We start from the raw sequence: 18,134 nt of genomic DNA, 5'->3' as shown, positions 1-18,134 counted from the left end.
AAAATTCACTGTTATTATTATTATTATTATTATTATTATTATTATTATTATTATTATTATTATTATTATTATTATTATTATTATTATTATCATTATTATCATTATTATATGATTATTATTATTATCAAGTCAAACTGGAATTAAACAATACACCAGGAGTCTATTGTTCGATTCGGAAACTTTTATTATTAAAAAGCGTCTTTGGGTGAAAAATAAATAATTAATATTGAAATAATATTATAATATTTTTCTTGTTGTAGTAATATTAAAATAAATTTTTAAAATTTTTAAAATAATATTAAATGTGATAGTTTTTGAGTTGACTTCATTGTTATGGTGAAGTTTAAAAGCTGAGCGGCAGAGGTGTGACTTAGTCTCTCGTTATTATTATCCAGGTAAGGTGTATACCTCTCATTATGTCGGTATATATCTTTGGTTAGGCATCATTTACATTATACTGCACAGTTTTAGTCACCATATTACACAATAGATATAAATGAACTGGAAAACGTACAAATGACAATGGCAGATCCCATGTATCAGAAATCTTCCCTATGAGTGTAGACAATCTCGATTATTATTATAATCAAGGGGGAAGCGCTAAACCCGGAGGATTATACAGCGCCTGGGGGGGGGGATGTGGAAGGCATTCAGGCTTAATTCGGGGAACTGGAGCACAGATCCAATTCCTTAAATCAAGAGCCCCTCACCAACATCAAGGAACCTTCCTTGAGGGGACCTAGACAATCTCGAGAAAGACGTATTAAGAGTGGAACAAACTCCCGAGTACAGTTATTCAGGTTAAAAAGTTGTGTAGTTTTAAATAATAAGTTAGATAAATACATGAGTAGATGTGGGTGGGTGTGAGTTGGACCTGACTAGCTTGTGCTAATAGATGTGGTGCTGCGTAAGTGGGTGTGACCTGACCTGACTAGGTGGGTAATTGGTTTAAGCCGGGAGGTGACTTGGACCTGCCTTGCATGGGCCAGTAGGCCTGTTGCAGTGTTCCTTCTTATGTTCTTGCGAGGATTGATGAATGTGATAAATGGCTTGAAAACCGACAAGTTGAAGATTGATAGATGTTCTTAATGTTAATGAAGACCTTGGAGAAAGTGATCAAAAACCATTTAGTTTTTACATGTTGGTTGTTAGCGTCCTCAGCTTACACAATGATGGTCCAGGATCAATCCCTGGCATGGGTAAAACATTGCGTGTCATCTTACACCTGCTGTCACTGTTCACCTAGCAGTAAGTAGGTAACTGGGTGCTAGCAGACTATGGGTGGCATCCTGGGGGACAAGATTAACTTAGAACATAAGAATTTAAGAATGGAGGAGCACTGCAGCAGGCCTACTGGCCCATGCGAGGCAGGTCCTTATCAAAACGACCTCTACCTAAAGTTACCCAAGAATTAACTCCCGTACCCAATGACACTAATCAAACCCAGCCTCTCCCGCTCATATATTTGTCCAGTCTCTTCTTAAAGTTACCCAAGGTCCTAGCCTCTATCACCCTACTGGGAAGACTGTTCCACGCATCTACAACTCTGTTAGAAAACCAGTACTTACCTATGTTCTTTCTAAATCTAAATTTATCCAACTTAAATCCATTATTTCTGGTTCTTACCTGGTTCGACACCCTCAGTACTTTATTAATGTCTCCCTTGTTTATGCCCGTCATCCACTTATACACTTCAATGATATCTCCCCTCATTCTACGCCTCTCCAGAGAGTGGAGATTTAAGGCTTTAAGTCTATCTTCATACGGGAGGTTCCTTACACAGTAAATCATTTTGGTCATTCTTTTCTGTATGTTCTCTAATGAGTCTATATCCATCCTGTAGTAAGGGGACCAAAACTGAGCAGCATAATCTAAATGAGGCCTCACTAGTGATGTATAGAGCTGTAAAATAACTTTTGGACTTCTGTTACTTATACTTCTTGAGATAAATCCAAGTAATCTGTTGGCCTTGTTGCGCACACTAAGGCACTGTTGTCTTGGCTTTAGATTTCTGCTTACCATGACTCCCAAGTCTTTTTCAGATTCTGTAAAGCTCTACTTCACCTAGATTATAGCTTTGAGGGTTATTTTCATTACCAAGGACTAGTACCTTACACTTATCCACATTGAACATAATCTGCCATTTTTCAGATCAAGACATTAATTTGTCCAAATCCTCCTGGAGTTTGTTGCTATCCTCCTCAGAATGAATTATACGGCCAATCTTTGTATCATCAGCTATTTTGCTCATGTGACTCATAATCCCTTCAAGGTCATTGATGTAAATTATGAACAAGAGAGGGCCTAAAACTGATCCTTGTGGAACACCACTAGTGACTAATCCCCATTCAGATTTCACTCCATTAATGGAAACTCTCTGCTTTCTATTGGTAAGCCATGCCTCTATCCATGCTAGAACTTTACCTCCTATACCATGAGCTGCCACTTTTCTTAAGAGTCTCTTGTGAGGTACTCTATCAAAGGCTTTACTAAAATCCAAATAAACAATATCATATTCTTTATCACTGTCAACTGCCTCAAATGTTCTATTGAAGAACGTCAGTAAATTTGTCATGCAGGAACGACCTCTCGTGAACCCATGCTGAAATTCGCTAATCAAATTATGCTCTTCAAGGTGACTTCAAATGATGCCAGCTATAATTGATTCTTGTAACTTGCCCACTATAGATGTCAGGCTTATTGGACGGTAATTTGAAGGAACGGGCTTATTCCCTGATTTGAATATAGGAACCACATTTAGCCATCTTCCACAACTCTGGCACAAAACCAGTAAAGATGGATGCATTAAACATGCTCGTTAATGCTGACTAAGTTCCATCGTGCATTCCTTAAGTACCCTGGAAAAGAACTTGTCGGACCCCGGGGACTTATTTTGCTTCAGTTTGTCTGTTTGGTAACCATGGCCCTCGTGACAGTAATATTAGTTAATTTGAATTCATCAGGAACTGAAAAATTTTTAATTTCTGGAATCTCATTTGTCTTCCTGTGTAAAAACTGACAAAAAATAGTCATTAAATAAGGAACACATTTCCAGTTTGTTATCCGTTATTGGTCAGTAAGGTTAACCTCTCCTCTTTTGATGCACATGTAAATTCCCCCTTTCTTCCCTAATAGATACTTTAGCCTCCTGTTAACCCATTTGGGATTGTTGATATTAGACCTAATTTCTCTGGGGAATGTATATACTCTGAGCACGGTGTACATTATTATGAAAGAAATCATAAACGCGGATCCCTTCATAATTGTAAGTATGATCATCGTTGATAAAATCATTAGCTAGACAACCCCAGTCGAGATTAGACAGGTGTTCCATAATTCCACTGTAATCGGCAGAACGAAAATCAGGGACAAGATAAGATTTCGTTTGGATTTTTAGCCTCGGAGGGTTAGCCACCCAGGATAACCCAAGAAAGTCAGTGCGTCATCGAGGACTGTAACTTATTTCCATTGGGGTCCTTAATCTTGTCCCCCAGGATGCGACCCACACCAGTTGACTAACACCCAGGTACCTATTTGCTGCTAGGTGAACAGGACAATAGGTGTAAGGAAACGTGTCGAAATGTTTCCACCCGCCGGGAATCGAACCCGGGCCCTCCGTGTGTGAAGCGGGAGCTTTAGCCACCAGGCCACCAGAACTTTTACCATATCGTCATTATTCTTGTATTCCCAGTTAATGCTAAAAGTGATGGATTTGTGATCACTTGCACCAAGCTCTTCAGTGATCTCCAGATTATTTATGAGTTTCCTTACACAAATAACCCGCACATAAAAGACAGAAGCTTACGACGACGTTTCGGTCCGACTTGGACCATTGACGAAGTCACACTAACAGAGGAGGAGCAGAACGGCTATATATAGGCAGGAAGAGGTAGAGGTAGTAGTAGTGGTAGTAGTAGTAGTAGTAGTAGTACAAGAATTGTATATAATACCGACAGGATGAAATGACACATGCACAACACCCGGGCATCCCCACCGTAGACGTTTCGCCATCCAGCCAGCCACTGGATGGCACCTCGGTGCGCTTGCTCTCCCTCTGTGGGTTTCTAGCTCTCTTGCAGTGCTCCCCTTCCTTTGTATTTGACTGGCTCGTCTTCCTTATTTCCCACTTCTACCACTACCACTACTACTACCTCTTCTTCTTCTACTACATCTACTGATGAAATTAGACACATGTGCGGCGTCTGGTTGTCTTTGTTGTGGACGTTTCGCCATCCAGTGGCTGGCTGGATGGCGAAACGTCTACGGTGGGGATGCCCGGGTGTTGTGCATGTGTCATTTCATCCTGTCGGTATTATATACAATTCTTGTACTACTACTACTACTACTACTACCACTACTACTACCTCTACCTCTTCCTGCCTATATATAGCCGTTCTGCTCCTCCTCTGTTAGTGTGACTTTGTCAATGGTCCAAGTCGGACCGAAACGTCGTCGTAAGCTTCTGTCTTTTATGTGCGGGTTATTTGTGTATCGTTCCAGTCACGGTATTGTGCCTTTTTGTTATTAATGAGTTTCCTTATTTGACAAGACTAGGTTGAGCAAATTATTACCCCTGGTAGGCTCTGTTACACACTGCTTCAGGAAACAGTCCTGAACTGTTTCCATAAAGTCACTGGACTCCAGATTACCGATCAAAGAAGTCCAGTCAATTTGACAAGAACATTTTCTCTGGAGGCAAAAAGGGCAATGTGTGAGAGTTTAGAGGTACCAACACTTACATGGGTGTGAAGCATGGGTTCTGAATGTTATAACAAGGAGGCTGGAGGTAGTGGAAATGTTGTGTCTGAGGCAGTGCACAGTGTGAATATTATACAGAGAATTTGTAGTTTGAAGATCTGTAGTTGTAAGGATACTAAAGTGTTATCCAAAGAACTGAGGGGTTGTTTAAGAGTTGTTAGAGGATGCAGCAAAATAGGACAACTTGGAGGGTGAATAAATCTAAAGAAGGAAGTCATGACAGGAGTCACCCTAGCACAGGTTGGAGAAGGTAAAGGAGGCTTTGAACAAGAGGAGCTTTAACCCTTTGACTGTTTCGGTCGTATATATACGTCTTGCGAGCCACCGTGTTTGACATATATATACTCAAAAATTCTAGCGGCTTCAAATCAAGCAGGAGAAAGCTGGTAGGCCCACATGTGAGAGAATGGGTCTGTGTGGTCAGTGTGCACCACATAAAAAAAATCCTGCAGCACACAGTGCATAATGAGAAAAAAAACTGACTTTTTTTTTTTTTCTTAAAACGCCGACTTTGAGGTGTATTTTTGTATAGTATTTATCGTTGCATTCTCGTTTTCATGGTCTCAAGTGATAAAATGGAAAACATGACAGAAATAGAGATGATTTTGATTAGTTTCATGATGAAAACCACCTTGAAATTGAGCTCACAGTAGCGGAAATGTTCGATTTTTACCAATGTTCAGGAGTAAGTAAATCACACCACACATCCAATACATGTCAGCTGGGCAGTCTAATATTCTTTCACTAGTGCACTGATATTATTTTTACCATTTTTACAATATTGCATTAATTAGTCTGCATAACAGTAAATTTTGTATTTTTTGTATGAATAAAAAATCAAAATAGAAAGCAATAGTAATATAAGAGGGGCCTAGAGACGTGACTAATGAACAGAGCATATGTTATTTTAGTGCCAAGAATGTCTACATTGTTTATTCTGGACCCTATTTTGAAATTGGATATTTTTTAATTTGCATGAAATTGGCCAAATTGCCAATTTCTGACCACTTTATTGGGTAGTTCAAATCGGTAAATGGGCATTTTCTTGTACTCAACTGATAGAAAAAATGTGGTTCTAAAGAAATAGCTATGAGTTTGGTCAACTGGAACAAGGGAATTGGCCAAAAACAGGGCTGAAATTCGGCGAAATCGCCAATGCATGTCTGTCTGTCGCTCTCTCTCACGCTCTCTCTCATGCTCTCATGCTCTCTCACACTCACTCTCACTCACTCTCACTCACTCTCTCACTCTCTCTCATGCTCTCTCACACTCTCTCACACTCTCTCACACTCTCTCACACTCACACTCTCTCACACTCACACTCTCTCACACTCACTCTCTCACACTCTCTCACACTCTCTCACACTCTCTCACACTCACACACTCACACTCTCTCTCACACTCTCTCACACTCTCACACTCTCACACTCACTCTCACACTCTCACACTCACACACTCTCACACTCTCACACTCACACACTCTCACTCTCTCACACTCTCACGCTCTCTCACACTCACACTCTCTCACACTCACACTCTCTCACACTCACACCCTTTCACACTCTCTCTCACTCTCTCACACACTCTCACACTCACACTCTCTCACACTCTCTCACACTCTCTCACACTCTCACACTCTCTCTCACACTCTCACTCTCTCACACTCTCACTCTCTCACACTCTCACACTCTCTCTCACACTCACACTCTCTCTCACACTCTCACACACTCTCTCACACTCTCACACACACACTCTCTCACACACACACTCACACACTTTCTCTCTCACTCTATTGTTGACCCTCTATCACCCTATGTATTTTCACTTTTCATTTGTTTCCTCCCATCTGTTTAATCTGCATTGCAATTTATGGATCACTGAAACAGCCTGAATGTTAGATTTTTGCCTATTGTATAGGAAAGATACACAATCTGTCATGTGCTGATAATTGACCCAGAGTTTTCAAACCTGAGGATTGTAGCCTTGTTGAAGAAACAAATTTCATGCTCCATCTATTTGACTGATGTGAAATGTAAGAAATTCATTTAATATCTTCACAAATTGCTAATGAAGTTCTTTTGACTTGTAGAACGAATTGCAAGGACACAGGAGCACTATGGAATATATATCAGATGAGCACCTTGCTAGCATTTTTGCTCAGCTAGTTGACCCAAATATTTCTGTCAGTGACATCAGACAAAGTAAACCTGACTTCGTGCAGAAGATTTATTTTCACTTCATCCGTGATTTTGGAGCTAACTTGGAGCAGATCAATCAGGTGAGTTCCATCACTTGTTTAACTTCTCAGATATACATTATTTACTATTCTGCATATGTAAACTGTACACTGCTATTGGAAGTCGGTGACTTATCATCTCCCACATGATCATGATCCACTAGGAGTGTTACTCCTAGTTTGTCTGCCCAATATGCTTTGCTCAACTTTGTGATTCTTAGTGTATGAAATCTGTGTAATACACACACACACTGTATCTTAAAATTAATGTTTATGATTATTATGAATTTTTTTTCAGGTAATTTTTTTTATTCAATTTGTGAGTTGTGAATTATTTCAGTCATGGTATTGACTTATTCCTAGTTGTTTCAATGTCTGTTACAGAGCTCGCTTGATGCATGTAAATCAATACAGCAACATCCGGAGATGCTCCAGAGTTCGATGAGGATTATGGCTCTTGCTAAGGTCATCAGAATGTTTCTCAGCAATATATATGATGGTGATACCTTTGAGTTTTCCGATCTTGTTAATCCCAGTAAGTATGCTGCACATCTTTTGGGTATTTTATAACAGGATTTGTGTTTCAAGAGTCTTGTATGTGTAGATGCTTTTTAATTTGAAACTTTTTATTCCCTTAATGTTGTTTTTCTTGTTTGTAAATTTGCTGGCATTAGTGCTGCAACACCCACTCCTTCAGAGTGCAGGAATTGTACTTCCCACCTCCAGGGCTCGGGTCCAGCTAACTGGTTTCCCTGAATCCGTTCATGTATGTTAACCTTGCTCACACTCCAACAGCACATCAAATCGTGCAAACCATTTGTCTCCACTCCTGTCAAACATGCTCTCACATGCCTGTTGAATGTTAGCCCCTTGACTGTTGAAACCCCAAATCCTGAGGTGTCTCCTGGTGTCGAAAAATTTTTGAAAAAAAAAAAAAATCTTGTGAAATTATAGAGAATCTTTTCCCAATGGTAATGACACCAAAAGAACGAAATTTGATGGAAAACTTGCAGAATTACGCTCTTGCAAAGTTAGCGACCTCGGTGATATTTCGGCTATTTTGCGCACTTTGAGCCCTATTTTCAGCTAATTCCATTGTTTCAGTCGACTGAACTCATAGCTATTTCTTTAGAACTCCATTTGTTCTATCGATTGACTACAAGAAACTGCCCATTTACCAATTTCAACTACCCAATAACGTGGTCAGAAATTTGCAATTTGGGCAATTTCACGTAAATTAAAAAATATGCCAATTTCAAAATAGGGTCCAGAATGAACAATGCAGACAGGCCCCTCTGATATTACTCTGGCTTTCTATTTTGAATTTTTATTCAAACAAAGAATAGAAGGTTTACTGTTATGCAGACTACTGCAATATTGTAATAATTGTATAAATAATATCAACCCATTCGTGAGTGCATAGTATTAGAATGGCTAGTTGGACATTTATTGGACAACGACATCATTTGTTTACTTTTGAACATTGGCAAAAATCAAACATTTTCCCTACTCTGAGCTCCATTTCAAGGTTATTTTCATATTAAAACCAGTTAAAATCACCTCTATTTCTATAATATGTTTTCCATTCTATCGAATGAGACCAAGAAAATGAGAATACATCCATAAATACTATACGAAAATACACCACAAAGTCTGCATTTTAATCCAAAAAAACGGTCGGAGTTTTTTCTCTCGTGTACTGCATGCTGCAGGATTTTTTTATATGGTGCACACTGGCCACACAGACCCATTCTCTCACATGTGGGCCTACCAGCTTTCTCCTGCTCGATTTGAAGCCGCTAGAATTTTTGAGTATATATACAGTGGACCCCCGGTATTCGATATTAATCCGTTCCTGAGAACTCATCGAATACCGATAATATCGAAAACCGAATTAATTTTCCTCATAAGAAATAATGAATATCAAATTAATCCGTGCAAGACAACCAAAAGTATGAAAAAAAAAATTTTACTACATGAAATATTAAGTTTAATGCAATAGAATAATTACAATAACAATAAAATAATTGACACTTACCTTTAATGAAGATCTGGTGATGATTGATGGGATGGAAGGAGGGGAGAGGTGTTAGTGTTTAGAAGGGGAATCCCCTTCCATTAGGACTTAAGGTAGCAAGTCCTTTTCCAGGGTTACTTCCCTTCTTCTTTTAATGCCACTAGGACCAGCTTCAGAGTCACTGGACCTCTGTCGCACAACAAATCTGTCCATAGAGTTCTGTACTTCCCGTTCCTTTACGATCTGTCTAAAATGGGCCACAACATTGTCATTGTAATAGCTGTGTTAGGGTGATTTTCATCCATAAAGGTTTGCACTTCAACCCACTGTGCACACATTTCCTTAATTTTTGAAGTAGGCACAATGTATTCCACAACTGGTATAGGCTTCTCAGGGTTAGCCCCAAACCCTTCAAAATCTTTCTTAATTTCCATGCTAATTCTCACCCTTTCTACCACAGGGTTGGCACTAGAAGCTTTCTTGGGGCCCATGGTGACTTATTTTGCAGAAACAAGCACCAAACACAGTGATAATATGGATAATATGGAATGTACCGAATGTATCCTTAGATGCACGCACACTGCCTGGCTTGTAAACACTGGCACACAAGGGGCAGTTCAGGCCACATGTGGACAGGTCTCGTACGAATTGTATTGAATACCGAGGATTTTTTTTTGCGATATAATGCATCGAATACCAGATTTATCGAATACCGATGCCATCGAATACCGGGGGTCCACTGTACCACTGTACGTCAAACACGGTGGCTCGTAAGACGTATATATACAACCGAAACAGTCAAAGGGTTAAAGCTCCTCTCGTTCGAAATCTCCTTTGCCTTCTTCAACCTGTGCTAGAGTAACTCTTGTCATAACTTCCTTCTTTAGATTTATTCATCCTCCAAGTTGTCCTATTTTGCTGCATCCTCTAACAACTCTTAAACAACCCCTCAGTTCTTTGGATAACACTTTAGTATCCTTGCAACTACAGATCTTCAAACTACAAATTCTCTATAATATTCACATTGCGCATTGCCTCAGACACTACATTTCCACTACCTCCAGCCTCCTTGTAACATTCAGAACCCATGCTTCACACCCATGTAAGTGTTGGTACCTCTAAACTCTCATACATTGCCCTTTTTGCCTCCAGAGATAATGTTCTTTGTATCCACAGATGCCTTAATGCATCACTCACCTTCCCCCCCTCCCCTCATTAGTGCTGTGGTTCACCTCATCTTTTATATACCTGTTGGCCAACAAGTCCACTCCCAAATATCTGAACATTGACTTCCTCCATTCTCCCTCCTTCCAATCTGATATCCACTCTTTCTTTGAACAAGTCTTTTAGTTTCCTTTTAATTATCCTCCTAACTTCATCCACAACCATTTGCAGCTCTTCACAATCTCCCAAAAGCAGTGTCATCAGTGAAAAGCAACTGTAATAACTCCCAGTTTGTATTAGATTCTATATATTTTAATCCCACACCTCTCGCCCAACACCCCAGCATTCACTTCTTTGACAACCCGTTCTATAAATGTTAAAAATAACTATGGCGGCATCATGCATCATTGTCTAAGACTTATTCTTACTGGAAAATAATCTTGCTCTCTTCCACATAACCTGAGCCTCATTGTCCTTATAAAAACTCTTTGACTGCTTTGTTGATTACCACTCATTCCCCCTCCATCCAACGTTTTCGGGAATGACCCCTACCCCGCCTTCCTTCCCCAACAGATTTATATACTCTAGTCATTCTACTTTGTTCCATTCTCTTTAAATGACCAAACCACCTCAACAGCCCCTCTTCAGCTCTAATGCTTTTATTAACTCCACACCTAATTTCCACATTACAAATTCTTTGCATAATATTTATACCACACATTGCCCTTAGACACAACATTTTCACTGCCTCCCCGCTGCAGCATTTACAACCCATGCTTCACACCTATGTAAGAGTGTTGGTACCACTAAACTCTTGTACATTCCCCTCTCTGCCTCCCTGGATAACTGTCTCCACAGATACCTCAATGCACCACCCACCTTTTTCCTTCGTCAGTTCTATGGTTGACCTTGTCCTTCATAAACCCATCCACTGACAAGTTAGCTCCCAAATATCTGAAAACATACACTTCTTCCATACTTCCTCCCTCCGGTGTGATAACCAATTTTTCTTTATCTAAATAGTTTGATACCCTAAGCACCTTACTCTTATGTATGTTCACTTTAAACCTTTACACACCCTCCCAAACTCGTCCACTATGCAACTTTTCTTTACTCCCCCAAGCAAAACGTAACTCCCATTTTGTATTTGATTCCCCATAATTTAATCCCACCCCTCTTAACAACACCCCAGCATTTACTTTTTAAAACCCCACCTGCAAATGTTAAACAACCATGGTGGAAGATTGAGAAACTTGTGCAACATATGGGAATTTTTGTTCAGGAACCATTTTGCCACAGTGGCTTTATCAGTCCCGTATAAAGCAGAAAGGTGTAAGGAGAGGAGTTTGAGGTAATCAGTCCCTCAGCCTAGAGTGGATGTGGTCAGTCCATCAGTCTTGTAGAATGTAAAGATTCCCATATGTTGCATAAGTGTCGGGTTATTAAACCATTCATCACAGCTGTCAAACTGCAGCATCATGGGATCTTGCTAAAAATTCTTCAACACTTGTCCAACCTTTGGACGAAGACCTCCCTAGACTAGTGGATGCTTCCACTATGACCCCGCCTACTACTGCTTCGCCTCGCCTGACTACAGTATATAAGCCACGTCTATGGCCCAATGCTGTACATACGAGATTGATGGATTGAACATGACGACTCTAGGCTGAGGGACTGATTACCTCAAACTCCTCCTCTCCTTACACCTTTCTGCTTTATACTGGACTGATAAAGCCACTGTGGCAAAATGTTTCCTGAATAAAGATTCCCGTATGTTGCATAAGTGTCTCAGTCTTCAACTTGTCGGTTATTTAAATCATTCATCACAAACAACCATGGTGATATTACACACCCCTGTCTAAGACCTACTTTTACTTGGAAATAATCTCTCTCTCTCCTACACACCCTAACCTGAGCTGCACTATCTTCATAAAGACTTCACAGAATTTAGTAACTTACACTTGCATCATTTGCCACATTGCTCCCCTATCCACTCTCTTCTAAATACATAAATGCAATGAAAACTTCTCTACCTTTATCTAAATACTGTTCACATAGATGGTTCAATGTAAATGCCTGATCTACACATCCTCTACCCTTTCTAAAGCATCCTTGCTCATCTGAGATCCTGCTCTTACCTCTAATTCTTTAAATAATGCTACCATACACTTTACCTGGTATACTCAGTAAACTTAATCCCCTATAATTTTTACAATATCTTTTGTCCCCTTTCCCTTTATATAAAGGAATTATACACACTGCAAATCCCTAGGTACCTTCCCTGCTTTCGTACTTTTTTTTTTTTAACCAAGTTGGCCATCTCCCACAGAAGCAGGGTGACCCAAAAAGAAAGAAAATCCCCAAAAAGAAAATGCTTTCATCATTCAATATACAGTGGACCCCCGGTATTCGATATTAATCCGTTCCTGAGAGCTCATCGAATACCGATAATATCGAAAACCGAATCAATTTTCCTCATAAGAAATAATGAAAATCAAATTAATCTGTGCAAACACCCAAAAGTATGAAAAAAAAAAATTTTACTACATGAAATATTAAGTTTAATGCAATAGAATAATTACAATAACAATAAAATAATTGACACTTACCTTTAATGAAGATCTGGTGATGATTGATGGGATGGAAGGAGGGGAGAGGTGTTAGTGTTTAGAAGGGGAATCCCCTTCCATTAGGACTTGAGGCAGCAAGTCCTTTTCCAGGGTTACTTCCCTTCTTTTAATGCCACTAGGACCAGCTTGAGAGTCACTGGACCTCTGTCGCACAACAAATCTGTCCATAGAGCTCTGTACTTCCCATTCCTTTATGATTTGTCTAAAATTGGCCACAACATTGTCATTGTAATAGCTGTGTTAGGGTGATTTTCATCCATAAAGGTTTGCACTTCAACCCACTGTGCACACATTTCCTTAATTTTTGAAGTAGGCACAATGTATTCCACAACTGGTATAGGCTTCTCAGGGTTAGCCCCAAACCCTTCAAAATCTTTCTTAATTTCCATACTAATTCTCACCCTTTCTACCACAGGGTTGGCACTAGAAGCTTTCTTGGGGCCCATGGTGACTTACTTTGCAGAAACAAGCACCAAACACAGTGATAATATGGATAATATGGAATGTACCGAATGTATCCTTAGATGTGCGCACACTGTAAACACTGGCACACAAGGGGCAGTTCAGGCCACATGTGGACAGATCTCGTACGAATCCTATCGAATACCGGGTTTTCAATCGAATACCGAGGAAATTTTTTTGCGATATAATGCATCGAATACCGGATTTATCGAATTCCGATGCCAATGAATACCGGGGGTCCACTGTAATCACTGTTTTTGCAGAGGTGCTCAGAATACAACAGTTTAGAAGCATATACGTATAAAGATACACAACATATCCCTCCAAACTGCCAATATCCCAAACCCCTCCTTTAAAGTGCAGGCATTGTACGTACTTCCCATTTCCAGGACTCAAGTCTGGCTATATGAAAATAACCGGTTTCCCTGAATCCCTTCAATAAATATTACCCTGCTCACACTTCAACAGCTCTTAAGGTCCCAAATAGCATACTTCTCCATTGACTCTTATCTAACATGCTCATGCACGCTTGCTGGAAGTCCAAGCCCCCCTCACCCACAAAACCTCCTTTACCCCCTCCCTCCAACCTTTTCGAGGACGACCCCTACTCCGCCTTCCTTCCCCTACAGATTTATACGCTCTCCATGTCATTCTACTTTGATCCATTCTCTCTAAATGACCAAACCACCTCAACAACCCCTCTTCAGCCCTCTGACTAATACTTTTATTAACTCCACACCTTCTCCTAATTTCCACACTCCGAATTTTCTGCATAATATTTACACCACACATTGCCCTTAGACAGGACATCTCCACTGCCTTCAACTGCCTCTTTGCTGCAGCATTTACAACCCAAGCTTCACACCCATTTAAGAGTGTTGGCACCACTATGCTTTCATACATTCCCTTCTTTGCCTCCATAGATAATGTTTTTTGTCTCCACATATACCTCAATGCACCACTTGTCTTTTTTCCTTCATCATTTCTGTGCTTAACCTCATCCTTCATAAATCCATCCGCTGACACGTCAACTCCCAAATATCTGTAAACATTCACTTCTTCCATACTCCTCCTCCCCAGTTTGATATCCAATTTTTCTTTATCTAAATCATTTAATACCCTCATCACCTTACTCTTTTCTATGTTCACTTTCAATTTTCTACCTTTACACATTTATTAAACAAAAATACACCTACCATCCGACTTACGACCGAGTTTGGTTCCGAGAAACCGGTCGTAAGTCGAAATGGTCGTAAGTCGAACTTTACTACTGAATATCAACAAAACATTTTTGTAATGACTTTATTTTATTGTTTTATTTTGGTATTTCATGTTTTACTTTACTTTTTATGCTGTAAGTACTGTATTTTATACTGTAAGGTTTAGGATAAACACTGTGTACAACACAAATAGTTGTTTATTTCCCAGAAATTTGGCATAAAAAACACGGTCGTAAGTCGAGTGGTCGTAAGTCAAGCAGGTCGTAAGTTGGATGGTAAGTGTACCAGCCACAGATGTTGCAGGTGTATGGTGTAGGAGGTAGATTACTGAAAGCAGTGAAGAGTTTTTACGAGGATAGTGAGGCTCAAGTTAGAGTATGTAGGAAAGAGGGAGATTATTTCCCAGTAAAAGTAGGCCTTAGACAAGGATGTGTGATGTCACCGTGGTTGTTTAATATATTTATAGATGGGGTTGTAAGAGAAGTAAATGCGAGGGTCTTGGCAAGAGGCGTGGAATTAAAAGATAAAGAATCACACATAAAGTGGGAGTTGTCACAGTTGCTCTTTGCTGATGACACTGTGCTCTTGGGAGATTCTGAAGATAAGTTGCAGAGGTTGGTGGATGAATTTGGTAGGGTATGCAAAAGAAGAAAATTAAAAGTGAATACAGGAAAGAGTAAGGTTATGAGGATAACAAAAAGATTAGGTGATGAAAGATTGGATATCAGATTGGAGGGAGAGAGTATGGAGGAGGTGAATGTATTCAGATATTTGGGAGTGGATGTGTCAGTGGATGGGTCTATGAAAGATGAGGTGAATCATAGAAATGATGAGGGGAAAAGGGTGAGCGGTGCACTTAGGAGTCTGTGGAGACAAAGAACTTTGTCCTTGGAGGCAAAGAGGGGAATGTATGAGAGTATAGTTTTACCAATGCTCTTATATGGGTGTGAAGCATGGGTGATAAATGTTGCAGCGAGGAGAAGGCTGGAGGCAGTGGAGATGTCATGTCTGAGGGCAATGTGTGGTGTGAATATAATGCAGAGAATTCGTAGTTTGGAAGTTAGGAGGAGGTGCGGGATTACCAAAACTATTGTCCAGAGGGCTGAGGAAGGGTTGTTGAGGTGGTTCGGACATGTAGAGAGAATGGAGCAAAACAGAATGACTTCAAGAGTGTATCAGTCTGTAGTGGAAGGAAGACAGGGTAGGGGTCAGCCTAGGAAAGGTTGGAGGGAGGGGGTAAAAGAGGTTTTGTGTGCGAGGGGCTTGGACTTCCAGCGGGCATGTGTGAGCGTGTTTGATAGGAGTGAATGGAGACAAATGGTTTTTAATACTTGACGTGCTGTTGGAGTTTGAGCAAAGTAATATTTATGAAGGGATTCAGGGAAACTGGCAGGCCGGACTTGAGTCCTGGAGATGGGAAGTACAGTGCCTTCACTCTGAAGGAGGGGTGTTAATGTTGCAGTTTAAAAACTGTAGTGTAAATCACCCTTCTGGCAAGACAGTAATGGAGTGAATGATGGTGAAAGGTTTTCTTTTTCAGGCCACCCTGCCTTGGTGGGAATCGGCCGGTGTGTTAATAATAATAATAAAAAACCAGCCACTCCAGCACTATCTCTTCTGCTTTTAACATTTGTCATTATCCTGTCAGTTCCAGCTGCTTTACCTCCTTTTATTCAACGTAATGCCTCGGTAATATTGTCGTAATATTGTTTATATAACTTGTTTACACAACCAGGCAGGTAAAAATGTTCTTTATTACTAATGTTCTATCATATATATTCAAAAAATATAATCACTGGACATGTTCCTAGACCTGCTGCAGTTTGCGGAACTCTTTGAAATATGGTGTCATGCACAGTGGTGTTTTAAAATCCTCGCACACAAAACAAGTGTGTGTTTTTTGGGCATTGTTTGTATGTGCAGACAGAACAACTCTTCTGAGCCCATTTCTTCTGACGACTTGTTAGTGTATGGATGACAGGTGGAGGGGGGAGGGAGGAAGTTGCTATTGTTTGGAAGGAGAATCCCCTCCCATTAAGACTTTAGGTAACAAGTTTTTATCTGGGGTTACTTCCCTTCTTTAACCCTTTGACTGTGACAACCCCAAATCCTGAGGTCTCCTGGTGTTGCAAAATATTTGAAAAAAAAATTATTTTTTCTTATGAAATGATAGAGAAGCTTTTCCCGATGGTAATGACACAGAAAGTATGAAATTTTATGGAAAACTTGCGGACTTATGCTCTCGCGAAGTTAGCAACCTCAGCGACATTTACGCATTGGCTATTTCGCCCAATTTGAGCCTTATTTTCGATCAATTCCATTGTTCCAGTCCGCCAAACTTGTAGCTATTTCTTTAGAACTTCATTTGTTCTGTCGATCGAGTGCAAGAAACCGCCCATTTACCGATTTCAGCTACCCAATAAAGTGGTCAGAAATTGGCAATTTGGCCAATTTCATGCAAATTAGAAAATGTCAGTTTCAAAATAGGGTCCAGAATGAACAATACAGACATTCCTGGCACTAAAATAAATTTTCTGTTCATCAGTCGCATCTCCAGGCCCCTGTTATAATCCTCTTGCTTTCTATTTTGAATTTTTATTCACAAAAAATAGAAGATTTACTGTTATGCAGACTACTGCAATATTGTAATAATTGTATAAATAATGTCAACCCATTTGTGACTGCATATTAGAATGGCTAGTTGGACATTTATTGGACAATGATGTCATTTGTTTACTCTTGAACATTGGCAAAAATTGAACATTTCTGCCACTTTCAGCTCCATTTCAAGATCCTTTTCATAGTAAAACCAATCAAAATCATTTCTATTTCTATAGTAAGTTTTCCATTCTATCAAATGAGACCAAGAATAAAACCATAAATACTATACGAAAATACACCTCAAAATCTGTGTTTAAATCCAAAAACTCGGTTGGAGCTTTTTTTTCTTGTTACGCACTGCGTGCTGCAGGATTTTTTTTTTTATACTGTGCACACAGACCCATTCTCTCACATGTGGGCCCACCAACTTTCTCCTGCTTGATTTGAAGCCGCTAGAATTTGAGTACAGTGGAACTTCAAATATCGAACTGCTCCCAACTCGACCAGTTATGTAAGTGTGTTTTTGTAAGTGCTTTTATAAGTGTATTTTTGAGGGTCTGAAATGAACTAATCTAATTTACATTATTCCTTATGGGAATAAATTTGTTCGGTAACGGCACTCGAACAGCCATCTGGAACGAAGAAAGTTCGATATTTGAAGTTCCACTGTATATGTATATCAAATACAGTGGACCCCCGACATTCGATGGCATTGACATTTGATAAATCCGACATTCAATGCATTTTAACGCAAAAATTTCGCCTCGACATTCGATGGAAAACACGACGTTGGATACGATTCGCACGAGACGTGTCCACGTGTGGCCTGAACTGCACCGTGTGTCCCAGTGTTTACAACCCAGCCAGTGTGTGCGCATCTAAGGATACATTTGGTACATTCCATATTATCCATATTATCACTGTTTTTGGTGCTTGTTTCTGCAAAACAATTAAGCATGGGCCCCAAGAAAGCTTCTAGTGCCAACCCTTCGAGAAAAAAGGTACTAATGACTATTGAAATGAAGAAAGAGATAATTGCAGAGTAC

General features: G+C 39.9%; 1 protein-coding gene across 1 annotated transcript in view; it reads left to right on the top strand.

Annotated features, from left to right (window-relative positions):
* Window positions 1-330: 330 nt before the first annotated feature.
* Window positions 331-18,134, top strand: part of LOC128699095 (kinetochore protein Nuf2-like) — a 92,625-nt gene continuing 74,821 nt past the window's right edge. The window contains exons 1-3 of the mRNA XM_053791610.2: window positions 331-395; window positions 6,848-7,036; window positions 7,379-7,529. Coding sequence (XP_053647585.1) covers window positions 6,875-7,036; window positions 7,379-7,529 — 313 coding nt within the window. The 5' untranslated portion in view covers window positions 331-395; window positions 6,848-6,874. The remainder of the gene's footprint in view (window positions 396-6,847; window positions 7,037-7,378; window positions 7,530-18,134) is intronic.

Source organism: Cherax quadricarinatus, chromosome 54 (genome assembly GCF_038502225.1).
Source record: "Cherax quadricarinatus isolate ZL_2023a chromosome 54, ASM3850222v1, whole genome shotgun sequence".
Classification (NCBI taxonomy): Eukaryota; Metazoa; Arthropoda; class Malacostraca; order Decapoda; family Parastacidae; genus Cherax; species Cherax quadricarinatus.
The sequence above is the reverse complement of the archived record's forward strand: the minus strand, read 5'-3'. Positions and strand labels throughout refer to the sequence as shown.